The sequence below is a fragment of the Plecotus auritus genome (assembly GCF_963455305.1).
Source record: "Plecotus auritus genome assembly, chromosome: 1".
Taxonomy (NCBI): Eukaryota; Metazoa; Chordata; class Mammalia; order Chiroptera; family Vespertilionidae; genus Plecotus; species Plecotus auritus.
This window is the reverse complement of record NC_137770.1, coordinates 158,144,782-158,163,449: the sequence shown is the minus strand read 5'-3', so window position 1 is coordinate 158,163,449 and position 18,668 is coordinate 158,144,782. Positions and strand designations below refer to the sequence as shown.

At 42.0% G+C, this 18,668-nt stretch overlaps 1 protein-coding gene across 2 annotated transcripts in view; it reads right to left on the bottom strand.

Moving 5' to 3' along the window:
* Positions 1–18,668, bottom strand: part of SFMBT2 (Scm like with four mbt domains 2) — a 229,177-nt gene that overhangs the window by 180,781 nt on the left and 29,728 nt on the right. For both annotated transcript variants that reach the window (XM_080685057.1, XM_080685058.1), the window contains exons 2-4: positions 18,124–18,272; positions 6,957–7,051; positions 2,182–2,422 (exon numbers count right to left, since the gene is read on the bottom strand). In XM_080685057.1, the coding sequence (XP_080541183.1) occupies positions 2,182–2,422; positions 6,957–7,051; positions 18,124–18,223 (436 nt within the window). In that variant the 5' untranslated portion in view covers positions 18,224–18,272. The remainder of the gene's footprint in view (positions 1–2,181; positions 2,423–6,956; positions 7,052–18,123; positions 18,273–18,668) is intronic.

Here is an 18,668-nt window from a genome sequence, read left to right as displayed (position 1 = left end):
GTTCTAGCGATCTGCTGTACAGCCTTATAGTTACCAATAATTTTAAGTACACTTAAAATTTTGTAAAAAGGGTAAAAATAAATTAATTGTCCCACTAATGGCACAATTTAGGCTGAGCCTGGGACAAAGAGTACCAAGCATTACTAAAGGTATTACAGATAGTGTTCAGCCAACTATTTGCTCTTGCAGAACTAGAACAAGAGTGAAAAATAAAGCCTCATGCATTAACACCATTCTCCAGCACTCACCTGAGAAGTAACCCTCAACAGAGATGAGAAATAAAGACTCACACTTCTATATACAAAGACACTACCAATAAGGAAAGGGGTGGGAGGGGGGTGGGGGGAGGGATTCTTCTATTTAGAGAACCACACAATTCAAAGAACAGTTGCACCCAGATGCACATCCATTGACAAATGGTTAAACAAAATGTGGTCTATCCATATGATGGAATATGATTCAGCTATAAAAAGGAATGAAGTCCTGATACGTGCTAAGCATGGATGAGTTTTGAATATGAAATGCTGAGTAAAAGAAGCTGAACACAAAAGGCCACACACTATATGATTCCGTATATGGGAAATGTCCAGGATAGACAAGTCTATAGAAACAGAAAGTAGTTTTAGGCCAGGGCCTGGGTGGAGGGGAGAGTGAGAGTGACTATAAATGGGTACAAAGCTTATTTATGGCATGATGGAAATACTCTGGAATTAGACAGTGATAATGGCTGCATACCCTGGTAACTATATTAAAAATCACTGAGCTTTATAGAGATGAATATATAGTATGTGAATTATATATCATTTTTTTAAAAAAATCAATGCGAGGCACAGTTGCAAATATGATCAACATTAAGGGCACACAAGTCCTTGACCACAGTTGCCTGAAGGAGTGATAAAATAAGCTGCCAGCTGGAGGAGGAAGAGGGTGTAGGCACAAGAGAGAGCAAGTGCAAAGTCCCAAAGCAAGAGGGCCTTTCTCTCTTTCTCCTGAGACAACAAAGGGTCATGGTGTTAGCTCCGGCCAAGGCAACAATTTCCATCCTGACATATACCCATTAATGCAACTCAAACTCCTTGCATTTATTATGACCCCACTATTTATCAGGCTCTCGGTTATGCATAAAAAGGGGAAGTAAAAAACCATTGACCATTCCCACCTATCAGAAAAACAATATATCAGAACTTTAAAAAGAAGATAAAATTCAAATGCTCTGAAAGGTGAAAGCAACTAAATATGGTGGACACAATAAACTTGGAATTCAGCTCTAAAACTTTACATGTCTCTTTGAAATAAAAAGACCCATTCAAAGCTAAAAGTGGCAGACAAGCACTAAGAAGACATTACACTTGAGAATTAGCATCAGAAGTCTTCAAATATAACTGCTGCCATCACCATACAATGAAACATTGAGGAAAGGTTGTTGAGATTCAAATATTGGGTGACTCAGTTTTTCTCACTGACAGGATCATATGAGCTCCTTTAATGCATTTGTAATATGCTGCCCACTCTTTTAAGCAGGGTTTCTCAACTATTGGAGTTTGAACTCAATAATTCTTTGTTGTGGTGCTGTCTGCTACATTGTAGGATATTTAGCAGCATCCTAGCCTCCTCTCCCACCAGATGCCAAGAGCTCCTTCCTCCTCCCCCTCTCACAGACAAAAGTGCTTCCAGACATTGCCACACGTCCACTGGGGGTAAAAATTGCCACTGTTTTATAGCATGTTTCTTCTTTGGTTTCTGCATGCATCACACCCTGAGTGTCTCCCCACAACAAGAAAGATTAAAACTTGGAGAGATCCTACAGATACTCTACAGCACTGTTCAAAATGTGAAATCTGTAAAGCAAAAGAAATGCAACATAATCCATTGGCAATGGAAAACAAAACCTCAGTCTCAGCCTCCTCTCCTACCTCCAAAATCAGGCTCCAGAGCTTTTGTCTCCTAAAGGCCATGAATGGTTCAGCTGTCAGGAAGAGCTCTGACAGCCAAGAATGCACCCAAGTTCCCTCTCTCTCCGGCACCCTCAAACTAATGAAACCCAGGAGGCAATCTTTAAAGTGCTAGACCTTCCCGCTAAATCCACTATGGAATCTCTGCAAGGTTATACCTGCAAGCACCATGAATAAGGATGGCCTGTAAACCTAAAGGCTCTGAATCGTGGGCCAGCTGGGAGCTTACCGTCCGGGGGCATCAGGGCCTTGTTGTTCTGCGTGCACCACCCCACGGGGTGCAGATCTGCTATCACCACGTCACACCAGAAATCAGCCCGACGGTCCTCCCCATAACCACAGTAGCGCAGAAGCAGCAGCTGCCCGCAGGTGGTGATGACAGTGGCCACCCAGTAGGTGTCCGGGTTGTTCTTATTGGCCACTTCCAATTTCATCCCAGGCTGGAAGTTGCTCTGAATGCTGATTTCAACCTTAAGGAACCAAAAACACAGGAAACCTGTTATTATACTACACACATACACCCAGAACATTATGAGAACTGTTAAAATCACAGCACTTAAAAATGGCATTTCTGTTGCCCTAGGACAGCACTCTCTAAGAGAAATACAATGCGAGCCTGAATTTCCTAGCAGCCACATTAAAAAAATGATAAAACAGGTGAGATTAATTTTAGTAATGTATTTTATTTAACCCAACATATCTCAAAGGTCATCAATATAAAATAGATTAATGAGATATTTTTACATTTGTATTTTCCAGTGAAGCCTCCAAAACTCCGTGTGCATTCTACACTTACAGCACATCCCAATTTGGACGACACCCTTTCCAGGTGGCTGGTGGCCACTTTGTGAGCTGTACAGCCGTGGATGGATTTTCATTTTTATTAATGAAGGATTATAGTCTATTAATATTTATCAGCCCTCCTCCCCAAAAGAAAGCTTCCCAGCCTTGTGGGCATTCCAATGCTAAAGCATCTGATGTCTATGAGTAGCAGCTGCTTAAGAGACGATGGAATTACAAAAGACTCGTTCCTGGGTTCCTTGATGCTTTTCCTTAACAACAGGCCTGGGGACACTCTGCTTCCTGAACTGCTGTGATTAAAAGGGAGGTGGGAGAACTGACGGGATTAAAGAGAACAGGAGTTACTCCATATGAAGAGGCACTGATAACTTACCAGTAAAGAAGAAAAGGAAAGTTGTATCCCTCACCTAAACTGCCTCAAGCAACCTAATCAAGTCATCCCATAAGAAGCTATGCAGGATCATACCCAAACTGTAAGTCAGGTGAGTTGTAGCTCTGTTATATTTTAATATTTACTTACCTCTTAGTTTCACTGAATAACTACAACTACATTTATAATAAACTAGTAATTATAACATTACGAGTGTCAGTATAAAAGAGAATTAGGAATGTAATCTACTTTTATAAGTTCATGCAAATTTAATAAGGTCTTAAATTCCTTTTCAAAAGAACATTTCACCTCCAAAAAGGATAAAATGTTGCAGTAAAATAATGAATCAAAGTTCTGGCTTCCTAATTCAGCATGAGAGCCAAAGGCAAGAGCAGGTTGAGAAAATGCCCCAATTTGCTAATGATACTCAGGCTGAATCTTTGCTCTGGGTAGGCCAGTGAAAAAAATGTTTCTCAGAATTAAATTTTCCTTTCCAGTAAAGCAACAACAATGCCAAAAAACATAGGTCCTGGAAATTGAGTATTTTCCTTGCTCACAATATATTGCTAAATTCTTCTGTAGAAGCAAAAACCTGATAAAAGCTCAATTTTTTATTTCCTGGGACTTTTACTCTGCTGGGCAAGCTATTTGCATTGTTCAAAGAAATCATTGTTAAGAATGATTTGTTTTTTGGCTTGATCTAAATGTTTTCTGAATATTTATGATATTTTCTCTCATTTGACTAATCTGCCTACAGAAGACTATAAAACTTTTATGTGTCCTTTCAAAATAAAAACATCAATTCGGCCCTGGCCAGTGTGGCTCAGTTGGTTGAGCATCATCCCATGCACCAAAAGGTTGCCAGTTAGGTTTTAGGTCGCCAGTTCAGCCCCGGGTCAGGGCACATGCCTGGGTTGTGGGCTTGAGCCCCAGTAAGGAACATGCAGGAGGCAGCTGATTGATGTTTCTCTCCCTCTATCCCTCTCCCTTCCTCTCTAAAATCAATAATTTTTTTAATTTAAATTCTTTATTGTTTAAAGTATTACATAAGTCTCCTTTTTCCCCCATTAACCTCTCCCTGGCCGCCCCCACCACCCACCACATGCCCTCACCCCCCACAGCGCCCCCCATCTGTGTCCATTGGTTACACTCATATGCATGCATACAAGTCCTTTAGTTTATCTCTTATCCCCAAACCCCCCACCCCCTCCTCCGACTTCCCTCATAGGTTGGACAGTCTGTTCGATGCTTCTATGACTCTGGTTCAATTTTTGTTCATCAGTTTATGTTGTTCATTATATTCCACAAGTGAGTGTGATCATGTGATATTTATCTTTCTCTGACTGGCTTAATTATAAGATTTTAAAATTAGATCCTGGAAGATGGCTGCCAACGGGAAAGCAGACTGCAAGATAGTGTGTTGAGTGAGAAAACAAAGGGAGAGTGTGTGGTCGCATGGGGAGTGTTTGTTGGTGAGTTGAGGGACAGCTATACTCCAGGAGACTGTGGGGGACTGCTGGATGGGGCTCCCCTGACCGGGCAGCCCCCACTGCTGCTGGGTTCCCTCTGAGAACGACCCGATCGGACGGGGAGACTGCGCCATCTTGAAGGGGAAAGTGGATGTTATGGGACACCTGAAAAGCCTGGGGAATCTGCAACTACGGCACCCACCGAACAGCTGTGAACCCGAGAACACCAGTCCCCAAGCGCCGCAAGCACGTGGATTCAGAGGAGCTCTACATTCCCTCACAAAAAGGTCAGATTTCGCCTGGGATAAGGTGAGGTCTGTAGTCCCGGCAAAAGAGAGAAACGCACATGCGAGAGTTGGAGGACTGGGGGAAGTCTGCACCTAGAAAAATCTGTGGCTGTTGGGGCTGGCGTGATCCATGAATGTGGAAGGGGGTCCGCAGAGCTGCTAACAGAAGGGAACTCTAAAAAGCAATCCATAAAAAAAAAAAAAAAAAAAAAAAAAAAAAAAAAAAAATTAAAAAAATTTTTTAAAAAAGCAACCCATTTTGATCTGGGCATAAAAGGACAGCCTAAAAATTTCAAAAGTGTGCTGGCTGCTTAGACCCAAGGGAAAAAAGACCTGCACAGACTTGTGTGCAGCCCCAGAGTTTGCACACTTACTCTGGCTCTTTTTTTTATTCTTTTTTTTCCTCTTTAAATCCTTGCTTCTGATTACTAAGCCCAATACATAGCATCACCCAATAGGGGACACTCTAAGAGACTGCAGGGGAAAGTTGTTTCTCTGGAACCTGGGGATCAGAGCAGGGAATCATCATCAGAGAACCAGCTCTGGGGCAACCCATTCCCCCAAACTGGTATTAAGTGCCACGGGGAAAACAAAACCTAAACACTAGCTAGAGAGGACCTATAGACCCGGAAGTCAATCCAGAAACACTGCCACCCAGGGGTTGAATCACAAATTGACTCTTGTGTAAACACAAATAAAGGAATAGAATAAATAAAGACACACCGCCTGCTTAAAAATCAGGACTGGCTTACAACACTGAAGAGCAGTGGAACACAGGGAACTTCAATACTGTCCTGACTAGGAAACAGGCGTGCCAAACAGAACAGTAGAGGAAGTGAATGACCTTCGCTACTGCACATTGTTATTTTTTTCATCTTTTACTTAAGAAACTAATTTTTTTTCTTTTTTCCTCACTTGATTTTACCTTTTTAATTATTACATTTTTATTTTCAATCAGTATTATTACTACTACTATTTTATCTTTTTTTTTTTTAAAAAAAAGTGTCATTTTATTTTCTCTTCATTTTACTTTGGGATTAGTGTTCTACAATCTATTGCCATCCTTCTTTTAGCATCATTTTACTCTAACTCAACTTTACCTTTATGCCATCACTCTCTTCCTCACTTTCCCCTTTTTGTTGTCCTGTTTCTCTTACCCTATTCCTGCTTTAGATTTTCCCTATTCCTTCTTTTTATCCTGTTAAAATTTCACCCTATTTATATATCTAATTTCCAATCCCCTGCTCCAAGTCCATACACACCTCTCTCTTCTCTTTCATCACTATTAAAATTTTTTTTATTTTTTATTTTTTTTCTCTCTGTCCTTTTGTTGTTGTTTGCTTGATTGTTGATTATATCAATTTTTTATGCTTGTATGTGAGATTGTTTTGCTTTTCCTTTTTGTTTTGTTTTTTACAGCGGGCAGGCTGGGGAGTGTTGAGGAGGGGTGGGAAAGAGATCAACCAAAGGACTTGTATACATGCATATAAGCACAACCAATGGACACAAGACACTGGAGGGGTGGGATGAGGGCATGGGACAGGGGGTAGGGGGGCTGGGGGAAGGTCAATGGGGGGAAAAAAGGAGATATATGTACTACTATATGTAATACTTTAAACAATAAAAAAATAAAAGAAAAAAAGATTTTAAAATTAAATTTAAAAAAGCATCAATCCAAAATAAAAATATACAGCCATTACACCTCCTAAGAAGATATTGTACTTAACTAATTTGCTGGCGTTTATTTATTCTAACCAATCTTACCTGTCTCAGGCCCTGTGCAAGGGCCACGTCTGTCAAATTTGGCATTTTGAGGTACAGACGAGGTTAAAATTACACATAGTTTCTCACCTGCCCTGAGCCCAGCCCTGTGTTAGATGAGATAAGCCGCAAGACCCAGGCCAACCCACCTGCAACTAAGCAAACAAACTTCCCCATTTCTTCTTTATTTCTAAGAAATCTTGGCTGAATTTCCTTTCTTTTCTCATCCCCTATCTTCCCATCGGTTTGGCATTTTCCTGCAGGTTCCCCTCCCACCCTCCAAATGCAGACCAGAAGGAGAAGGAAGGATACGTACGTGTTTGAATGATGTGTGAGGAGCTGCACTGGCACCTGTTTCTTCCAAGTACTCGCCCCAGTTAAAGCCAATTTCCTCCAAGCTTGAACCTTCTTCTATTGAAAGATGAAAACCAAACCAAACAAAAAACACAAAAATATCAATAGTAGAGTGAAGAATGGAAAGGTACTTGCCCCCAATGAAGACTAGAAAATCCCTTAATTCAGTGGTTTTGGAACATATTATCAAATTATTTTCATAGCTTCAGTTTGCTGACTTCATAAACTGAGGACACCCTGAAGAAATTCTGCTTGGATACCCTGACAAAATCAAAGATAATATTAAGTGCTCTTAGGCAAAATGAAATGAGATTTGTTTCACGGCATACTTGCTGCATATTAGTATATCATTCTGGATCTGGCCACTGTGGACACTCCATTCTTTGGGGAGATTAGAGGGCAAGGTGAAGAAAGCCAGGGGGTGCTGAGTAAGTACCATGATGTACTTACAGCACTGGCACCCTTGTCCCTGGCTACATACTACAGCTGGGGATTGTGGAATAATAGCATCGACTGTTAGTGCCATATGGGACTCTAGAAAGCATTGATGTCATTTCAAGGGGAAAATAATTGAGGCCCAGAAGGATTGTTCAAGTGTGTGAGGCCACTGGGTAAGTTAGGGACAGAAACAGACCAACTGTGAGACCCAGTCCAGGGTCCGCTGTCCTGCCAGCTGCTGTGACAGAGCTTTCAGGGCAAGGTACGCCAGTAGAACCAATAGGACATGGATTCCCCATTTACAAGGATCAAGGAGAAATACAATCAAATGCACATGACTCTTAAAGCAATCCCTATTTTGGCTCTGAAGGAAATCAAATAATTCTCCAAACATTCAAGACTCTATATGTGAGATATAATCTGTATAGCTGAAAAACACCAAATAATTCATTTTAAAGTACAGTATAGGCCCTGGCTGGGTATCTCAGTTGGTTAGAGTGTCATCCCAATATGCCAAGGTTGCAGGCTCAATACCCCATCAGGGCACATGCAAGAAATCAACCAATGAATGCATAAATAAGTGGAACGACAAATTGATGTTTCTCTCTCTCTCTCTCTCTCTCTCTCTCTCTCTCTCTCTCTCTCTCTCTCTTTCTCTCAAATCAATCAAAATTTTTAAAGTGAAATACAGATAACATAAATGTCATGTCACAATTTCAAATGGAAAGAACTAATCAGCTGTCACCATTACTTTAACCGATTTGTAAGACAATCCTAAGGAAATAACATACAGCAGCAAGGGCTGTCCATACATGCAGCTAAGTAAGAGCTTCAAACGTTTAGATTCTCTCTTCTTGCAATAATGTTCAACCGTGTATCTTCTACTAGCAGGAGGCTACCGTACTGGACCAAGAACAGATACTGGCAGGTGGGCCAGGGGGATGAGGCAAAGGGAGAGGCGAAGAAAGAAAGCCTTGTTCTTGAGGCTATCTATCACTACTTGTTCCTACTAAAGACTTTTAAATTAAAAGTGGGAAAAGTAATTTTCTTGTGATACAGTGCATAATCTCAGAAAATGATAGAAGAGGATAGTCTTTGTAGTCAGAACATGTTAAGTTGAAAGGCCGTTACCTTCAATTTTGTCCTCTGAACCCAAGTTGCTTAAAACTATCTTCTCAAATTTCACTCCCATCAAGTGGTTTATAATCAAATGTCCAAGAAAATAAAAGCCATCTGAAATGAAAACCCGCCCCTTGTATCTCTCCCAAAATGCTGCTTCACCCAGGGACTTACTGTCTTTTTATCAGAAATGTGCTCCCTGAAAAAAAGCCAGAGGTTCCTGCAGCCACTAGCTAACAAGGACACCAAGTGGTTTCCAGCTACTTCAACACAGTAAGGCAAACCCAAAGGGAAAGCAGTCACATTCAGAAAACACATGTGGGTGTCACCCAATAGCTCTGCCCACAACTATTTTGCCCCAAGCAGCACTGGACATTGATTATCAAGATTGCTTTTTGACCCACTAGCCAGAGCATCACAGCAGCACGATTTATCTGTCCAGGTGATCTGGTGCAGGACCTGATGATAGCTAACTTGTCCTACTTTATTCTTTGCACCCTGTCCAGCCTCAGCTCAACCTTCCAGCTCCACAAAGTGACTACACAGCAACACGGCAAGGTCATAAGAGCCATGCCGTATTGGGACATCCGCTCTCTGTGATTGCTTTACATCTTAAGAACCCTGACAGATGGATACTACAGCTTCATTTCACAGAAGGGATGATGGGGGCCCTGCGGGGGGCCCAAAAAGGCTGGAGCCACCACTGTCACACAACTGTCCATCCAAGGAGGCATGAGTCCAAGGCAGGCTATCTGATTTCGAGGATGGAACTCTTATGAGGCACCTTCCTGTGTCAGTCATTCTTCTGTCCATATCACAAATCAGAAACCTCCATTCACCACCACCACCCGCTTCTCCACATGGAGACTCAGGCTGACTTCTCTCTGTCTTCCTGCGCTGATGAGCCTTTGAACACTCCAGAGCCAAATCAGACAACAGAAAGACACAGGGCTAGAGGCAGCAGCCACCTTCGAGGGGCGAACCATATGGGCACAGCCCCTGAGACCTGCTTGTAAAGAAGGAGAGAACCAGGGCGCAGACATGGGCATAAAACTCGGTCCTGGGCAGGAGCATTCTCTCCTTTGTTGCCTAAGAGACGCTTTGTGTCATACTGAGGTATTAGCATGAAAGGGTTGTTGAAAACTGAAGTTTGAGACATTTTTTCTGTGAACAACTTGGTCGAGAATCGAATTGTTCCAGATGGGAGATGTTCGAGAACCAAGGTTTGACTGTAGATGCTTTCTTGTTCACCCAGATATTAATTCATTCATTCATTCATTCATTCAAGTTAACCAAGAGAGGAAGAGGTACCATTGTGACTCCCAAGTGTGCTTCATTAAGAACAGGGCTGAAGAAAGGTGTTACTCTCTGCTGTCTAAAAAAAATACCGTTTGAGGAAAACATCTAGGAAGTGGTTTGGAAAAGAGGGTTTCAGGAGTGACATAACCATTCTGCCTCTAGACTCCCAGCCCGCTATCCTGCACTAGATCCTGAGCTGCAGCCACCAGCCAGGTTTCCAACCTCCAGTCACCCCTGCGATCCACTGCCCAGATTGGCACATGCCAAGGACTTGGTCTATCCTGTTGCTGCTATTTCTCCTGATTAATAAAGGCAGTAATCTCAGTTCAGTCCTGAATGGGTTTTTCCAACAACTGCAACTGAGTTTTACTTCAGTCCCTAGTTTACTTGTGCCCCTAAATGTGCAGACAAATCGTGATTGCTAATGTATAACACACATCCTTCTTGCTCCTAAATCCCAAAACTCTGGGCATAAACAGACTAGCATTACGTGATTTTTAAAGTACAGTAAAAAAAAAAAGTATAAAATTATTCATGCAAAAAGAACTTCAATAAGCACCCCAAAAGTCAGACCTAGAATGCAATTAAAAATATTTTTAAAAACCTTTATGCCCAGCACTGGTAACTTTAAGTGTGTTGTTTTAACAATAAAATCTGATACAAAATGCAGGGCTCCTCACAATACAGCCTTTTCAAATCTGTCATTTAGTAACACGTCCTCCCCGGCATGTGCCTAAGTGGCTGATTCTCTAAAGACATTTCAATGAGCAATAGATAAACATACACGATGTTTATGAGTGGAGGTCTCATAAACCCAGAGCAAATATTTACCGCTGATTCATGAACTTCTTAAACCCATAAATATTTTATCAAGGAAACTGACAATCTCCCTCCGTGGCAAATGATCCAGTCGGAGGCATTGCCCCATGATGTAATGAAAACAGACTATGAAAAGCTACTAAGAAAATGTCACAATTTAAAAGAAAACAGCCTCGTTCATTAGTGGCACTCCAGCTTTAGAAAACAGAAAGCTATTTATGTGACCAGAATATTTCATAATAAACAGAAAAAGAATACCTTACTAAAAGCTGGACTGCAAGCTGCTTTATAATGAAAAATGGAATGAGCAAACGGCTCAAACACCTTTAAGTAATCAAACCTTGGGTTGTACAATTTTACAATATGAAATAAGGCTAACTTTGCAAAGTTGGATATGAAAGCCCATAACCACTACCTTGTTAAAAAAAAAAAAATGGAGAATTGACACAATTTGAAATGAACAAAATCTTACAGAGCACCTTCTTGTGTGCTAGGTATGTTTTTAATGTGGAAAGAGAAAGAAAGACATTAAATCTTTGTTATTTTAACTGCTGATAGTCCATTCAGACCATCAGAACATCTAGAAAAGAGGTGCATTGTGAATATATTAAGCAGACACTGCATTCGAATGAAAGTCAGATAGGATTGGCCAACGCAATCCTAGATCAGAGTTCTCAGCTACAGGACTAAATCAGGGAGGAGCAGACCGTCACCTGAGCACAGAGGTCCTGGTGTAATCTCAGCTACCCAGACTTCCAGAGAGACTTCCCAGAAAAAAGAAAACATTTAAACTGACCCAACCTCCTGGCTAGGGGAGGCAACAACTGTATAAAAGAGAGTTGTTATTTTTCAAAGGGAATATAATGGAGTTACATGAAACGAGTTCCTCTCCAGCATGAAGAGTCAGAGATCTGAATTTCTCTCATAGGAATGTTCATTTCCTCCCTGAATGCAAGAGCCTGTGGGACTCCAGTTGATACAACCTAAACACTCTCCCCACCAAAAAAATAGAGCCCACATTTCCAGAAGTAATGCTTTTGACTCAGACTTGCCCAATGTAAATGCACACCACCGCTTTATCTGTAGACTTATCAGGAAATTACATTTAGCCATCCTGGAAAAATTATGCCCAGGAATCTATTTATCACTATGTCAGCGAGTATTTTGTTTGTTTTTATCACAGCCATTGGAGAAGCCTAGAGTTCCAGAAATCCAGTTCTGGTCTCGACCTTCTGTGTGTTTCTGTCCATTCTGTCCTCTGTCCCTGCTTATCCCAGTGGCGTCCCAGAAGGGGGAGTCATTTTACATTAAGCTATTTCATCCCTGGGACTCAAGTGTCAGTTATTAACCCCAACTATTTGAGCTTCCCTTAGGAAAAGAGGCAAAACTATACATGAGAAAACTGCCAATGAACTCAGAGTCCTGTGTTAAGCTGATGGTTTTCATTTCAGAGGAACGGAGCATCAGTGCAAGGATCACAGCAGCTGGGCATGGGGACAGAGGAACCGAAGACACAGGATCAAAATATGGGAAGCAACCAGGTTGGACTCCAATCCTTTGGCCCCGTAATTTGGTCCAAGAGCTGTAGGCACCTACATGTGGTCAGTTTTCAGGGAGGTGCAGTCAGGTGTCATATAACACATGGGGAGAGGGGATGGGAGACAACTGGTGGAGAGGACAAGAAAGAATGAGTGTTGGCAGATCTGGCTCAGTTAATTATTGCCCCATGCACCAAAAGGTTGCCGGTTTGATTCCTGGTCAGGTCACATGCCTAGGTTGTGGGTTCAATCACTGGTCGGGGTGGTGCAGGAGGCAACTGATGGAGGTTTCTCTCTCACATTGATGTTTCCTTCTCTCTCTCTCCCTCCCGCACTTCCTTCCCCTCTCTCTAAGATAAATAAAAACATGTGTTGGTTTTTTTAAAGAAAGAATCTGAGTTGTCGCTGTGTCCCATAAAGTGTGTGTGCATGTGTGTGTGTGTGTGTGTGTGTATGCACACTTACATGTCCAGGCTGAAGGGCAGGCACAGCTCAGTGTTTCAGAGCACAAGGTTCCAAGCCCTCAGGATGAAATCTCAGGCTTGAGCACAACAGCCAAGTGACTCTGCCTGGCTGTCCAACTTCATCTGCTATTTCACTGTGTTGTGGAAGACTTAAACAACGCAACATGTGTGAAACACTTAAGGGAGTGCTGCCATGAACACAGGGTCATGTACCCGTTGTACCTCATTTGAGAGTCAATTTACAGGCAGGTGAAGAGAGCTCAGTTTGCCTTCTGCTCATCTGACATGGAAATCTCATCTGAAACACTTCCAGGAAAAAGACCAAGACACCATCCAACCCTTAGCACATCACAGTGGGTCCCAGAACCAAACATCCACACAACTGATGGCAGACAGCAAGATATTTTTTGTAGTAACAAGTGAGAAGGTAACTACCTGGGAAAAATTACTTGACGGCTCCTACTTGGGTATGTTCTTAAGAGTCTAAATGTTCAAAACTAGATCCGAGTTCCTAAGAGTTAGCCTCTGCTCTCTACAAAGGTTTAGATCCTGCTTTAAATTGGTTTCCTCTTTAGGAAAGTCTGTCTTTGGGGCACCATCTAAAAGTCTCCTCACCACACAAGTATAAATGGAAATTCCAAGGAGAAAGGACAAATTAGCCATATTAGGAGGGGAAGAAGGGAATCAGGGCCAATATCTGGAAAATGTTAAGATCATTTAGAGCTTTTTAGGACTATTACTTCTAATAAAGATCTTAACCTCTTAGATGATTTAGGCACCCCACCACACAAGAGCAAGGAACTAACCAAGAAGTGGGCGTTTGATGTGGCGTAACCCAGCCAATGACAGGAATCCGGTGCTCACACCTCCCCATTAATGGGATCACCCACAAGAAAATTCAGTACACCTAATTTTCCTGACACCGTATTATTAGTAAGTTTCAGAATCTACTGCAGGTGCCCAAAAATGAAAAGTCAACACACAGTTGCCATTTAGACAGTTTTGAAAACACACCAGTAAAAATGATGCAATCATAGGTGTCAGATGTGTGTACAGCAAAAATATGGTGAAAATCAGGGACTCTAAAAGTGGAAAAATAACCTCACTCAGCAAGCATAACAAATACTTTTTTAAAGGCATATTTGTACTTAAATAAAAGTAGAATAACGAGGCCAAACATTAAGTCTATGGGACTATGCTCTCTCAGAAAAAGAATTTCCATGTTTCCACAGGGAGAAAAAGATTCGACTCTGCTTTTAGACTTTTTGCCACTCCTGCTTTATGTAGAAAGAAACTGAAAGGGGAACAATGAGCTAATTTTGAAACAGATACTCACATCTTTCATGCAATTATTTTAGGGGTTTCCAGATTTTCTCCAGATATAGATATAATGTGAGAAACATAATCTAGTAAATTCAATGGTACCTGTCTCTTATGAACTAGAGCATTTAATAACTTATTCAAGACCCTGCCACTCTGCTTCCCATTAACATTACACAGTCTGCAATTGCATCATTGACTGGTCTCATCAAAATGTGAAAACAAATTTCATACCTTTTTGGGACAATGGTCAAATCTCCCACTGAATTAATGATCAACATTTTTGCCCACGAATTCACCATAGCATTGTCTATGATTCTGAGAGCTAAGTTGTCCTTATCTATTTTGCTGTTATGTAATACTGAAGTCCTTTTTAAAAAAAATTTTAATAAACTCTTTATTATGCCAATATTTAGAAAAAGATACATTTACAAATTAATTGGGTAAATATCAAAATTCAACCAAAGACTGGTTTCGTTTTGTTTGTTTTGTGATTTCTTTACCACAAATTCATATCTCCTAAATTTCTTTCACATTATGCACTTTTCTGAAAGCTGTGCTGGAGATTTTGGAGAGGGTAATGGGAAGCAGCATCTAGTGCTTAGGCAGATCCTGCTGTCCTCTCTTTCTGGGCACATGCCAGAGAATTCGATTTCTTTTTTTTTTTTTTAATAAATCTTTATTGTTCAGATCATTACAGTTGTTCCTCTTTTTTCCCCCCATAGCTCTCCTCCACCTGGTTCCCACCCCACCCTCTACCTTTACCCCCCACTGTCCTCATCCATAGGTGTACAATTTTTGTCCAGTCTTTTCCTGCACCCCCCACACTCCCTTCCCCCCAAGAATTGTCAGTCCACTTCCTCTCTATGCCCCTGATTCTATTATATTCACCAGTTTATTCTGTTCATCAGACTTTTTATTCACTTGATTTTTAGATTCACTTGTTGATAGATATGTATTTGTTGTCACTTTCTTGTTCATAATTTTTATCTTTACCTTTTTCTTCTCCTTCCTCTTCTTAAAGAATACCCTCCAGCATTTCATATAATACTGGTTTGGCAGTGATGAACTCCTTTAGCTTTTTCTTATCTGTGAAGCTCTTTATCTGACCTTCAATTCTAAATGATAGCTTTGCTGGGTAGAGTAATCTTGATTGTAGGTTCTTGCTATTCATCACTTTGAATATTTCTTGCCACTCCCTTCTGGCCTACATAGTTTCTGTTGAGAAATCAGCTGACAATCGTATGGGTGCTCCCTTGTAGGTAACTAACTGTTTTTCTCTTGCTGCTGTTAATATTCTCTCTTTGTCATTTGCCCTTGGCATTTTAATTATGTGTCTTGGTGTGGTCCTCTTTGGATTCCTTTTGTTTGGGGTTCTCTGCGCTTCCTGGACTTGTAAGTCTATTTCTTTCACCAGGTAGGGGAAGTTTTCTGCCATTATTTCTTTAAATGGTATCTTGCTCTCTCTCTCTCTTCTTCTGGCACCCCCATAATTCAGATGTTGGTACGCTTGAAGTTGTCCCAAAGACTCCTTACACTATCTTCATATTTTTGAATTCTTTTTTCTTTTTTCTTTTCTGGTTGGGTGTTTTTTGCTTCTTCGTATTTCAAATCTTTGACTTGATTCTTGGGATCTTCTAGTCTACTGTTGAATCTCTGTATATTATTTTTTTATTTCAGTCGGTGTATGCTTAATTTTTAGTTGGTCCTTTTTCATATCCTTGAGGGTCTCACTAAATTTCTTGGAGGTTTCTAGAAGATTCTTGAGTAACCTTATAACCATGGTTTTGAACTCTATATCCAGTAGTTAGCTTTCCTCCATTTCTTTCATTTGTGACCTGTTTCTTTGTCTCCGCATTTTGGCTGCTTCCCTGTGTTGATAGAGTGGCTTTGTGTGCTAGGTGTCCTGTAGGGCCCAGTGGCTCAGCCTCCCTAATTACCTGAGGTGGACACTTTGGTGCACCCCTTTGTGGGCTGTATGCACAGTCTTGTTGTAGTTAAGCCTTGATTGCTGTTGGTATCACTGGGAGGAATTGACCTCCAGGCCAATTGTCTGTGAGGATCAGTTGTGTCTATGATGGGAGAATTTCTATGCTGGAAACACCCTTATGGGGCAAGACTTGCTTCAGTGGGGCTTTGGCGCTCACTGAGTCTGCCCCCTGAGTGTGTCAGAATGTGAAAAGTTGTAATCTGTATGGTCTCACTCTGACCACTGGGTACACTGGCTCTTGGATCTCCAAGGAGGTGCAAAGTCAGCCACTGCCTGAGGCCACCCAGCAGGAGCTACAGAGAGATCTGCAGATTCCTCCTCTTTGTTTGGGGTTTGGAGGTGCCCAGATGAGGCCCAGCTGTGAAGCAGTGCAAGGTGCTGTTAAGCCTTGGGTCTTCTTTTGGAGGCTCTGGGTCTCTCTGACCCAGCTGCAGTACGTTAGGTTTCAGATTGCAAAGGGCCAGGCCATCCATGTGCAAAAGCCTCTGCGCACAGCTTGGGTGGGGTTGTAAACTGAATGGGGCAGGGTCTCAGAGAATCACCAGGGTGGAGCAAACAGCAATGTCTGACCCTCAGCCCTGCCCTGAAGAGGTTCCGGTCTCTGTGTCCCCCGGCACCGTGCAGGAACAATGATCACTGCAAGCACCTCTGAGAGAAAGCCACCCTCGTGTTCCGGCCCGATGCCAGACAGTCCATTTTCTCCCCGTATGAGTCTGGGTACCCAGAGTCTCGCCCGGAACTGGAGTTCAGAGCAGTCGGGAGCTTGTCTCCCTCCTGATTGAAAAAGACAACAGAGTATTCAGTTGCCAGTCCCTTTCCGCACTTCACTTCCGCACCTCCACACCTCTTCCGAGTCTCAGTGTGCTTTTCTCTTTCCTTCTAGTTGTATAATTTCCACTCAGCCAGCCTTCCCATGGTTCTGGATGATGTTCGTTTTGTCTTTTAGTTGTAGTTTTGAAGTGGTTGTGCAAGGCAGCAAGTTCAGGTGTTTACCTATGCCACCATCTTGGTTTCTCCTGAGAATTAGATTTCCACACCTCCCTAGACTGGTTCTGTTAAGAAGTTCTGAGCATGGGGGTATGGGGGGTGTGGGTATAAAGGTGAAGGGATTAAGAACTACAAAGTGGTAGTTATAAAATAGTCACGGGGATATAAACTGTAGCATTAGAAATACAGTCCATAATACTTAAGTATGTATGGTGCCAGGTGGGTAAAAATATTGGGGGGAACACTTTGTAAAGCATATGAATGTCGAACTGATATGCTGTACACCTGAAACTAATCTAGACTAATAAAAGAGTAATATGCTAATTAGACCAGACATCTTCCTGACGTCCTTCTGGACAAAGCCATGGTGGCAGGGGCTGAGACAGAGGTGGTTAGGGCAATCAGGCTAGCAGGGAAGGGCAGTTAGGGGCAATCAGGCCAGCAGGGGCAGTTAGGGGGGCGATCAGGCCGGCAGGCAGGTGAGCAGTTAGGAGCCAGTGGTCCCAGATTGTGAGAGAGATGTCCAACTGCCGGTTTAGGCCCAATCCCTGCGGGCATCCCCCAAGGGTTCCCGGATTGGAGAGGGTGCAGGTCAGGCTAAGGGACCACCCCCCATGCACAAATTTCGTGCACTGGGCCTCTAGTACAAAATAATATTAAATGTAAAATGTGATTGAAAAATAAAAATTTAAAAAAGAGGTTCTGAGCAAACCTGTCTCTTCTGAGCTAGAGCATTTAATCACTGGTTTAAGACCCTGTAGCTCTGCTTCCCGTTAGGACCAAGCCCGAGGCAACAGCAGAGATGGCACTGCCAGGCACTGTGCAGAGACTCCATGCAACAGAGCACCACCAACTGTCTGAACTATGTTGTGAGAGTAATTGTGAACATTTATTTGCTAAGCCATTGAGATTTTGAAGTGATCTGGCACCTCACTATCACCTAGCCTGCCCTGTCTAGTATACAGCTAATATTAATTTTGAAGCAAATTTTGCCTGATTTTCAAGCTGCTATATGCTTATAAATATAACAGCAAAGCCTAGGAACAGGCCGCATGTGAGATCTAGAAACCCTGCTCCACTGTTTCCTGAACATTTTCAGAAAGATACTGGTCAATACAACAAAAGGCCAAATGGCTCTAGAAAACAGAATCGTACCTGAATCAAAATCTCCATTACCATTGGCTGAGCTGGGATGTTTCTCCAAGGGAGAAGATGAAGGGGCTGGCATATTGGTAGCTGGCAAACTGCTCTCCATGCCTAAGGAAGAAGGATCTTCTCTTAATTCATCCTGCAGAAAGAATTACCTAAGGGCAACCGACAAAGAAAAAAAGAGTCAGATTCACATATTTTTAAACTCTACAAAACTAACAGCATCCTGTCAGAGCTGCTACTATTTCATTATAACGTGCAGGATGCAATGTAGTAATAATAGAAGATACCAAGAGTCAAGACTAATGGGTACACGTCTACACAAAGTCAACATCAAAGGTCACAGCTGAGCAAAACCATCAATTTTCTACAAGTTCTTATCACCTCACCACTAAAATGGACACATTTTTCATCAACAAACAGAATCTACATTTCAACCCCCAGTCTACCCTGGAAATGTTGGCAAGACACTTTTCCACCCAACTGTTTCCTCCTCCCTCACTCAATGTTGTGAAGTGCCAAGCCCCCTCAGCCTCAGTATACACACACAC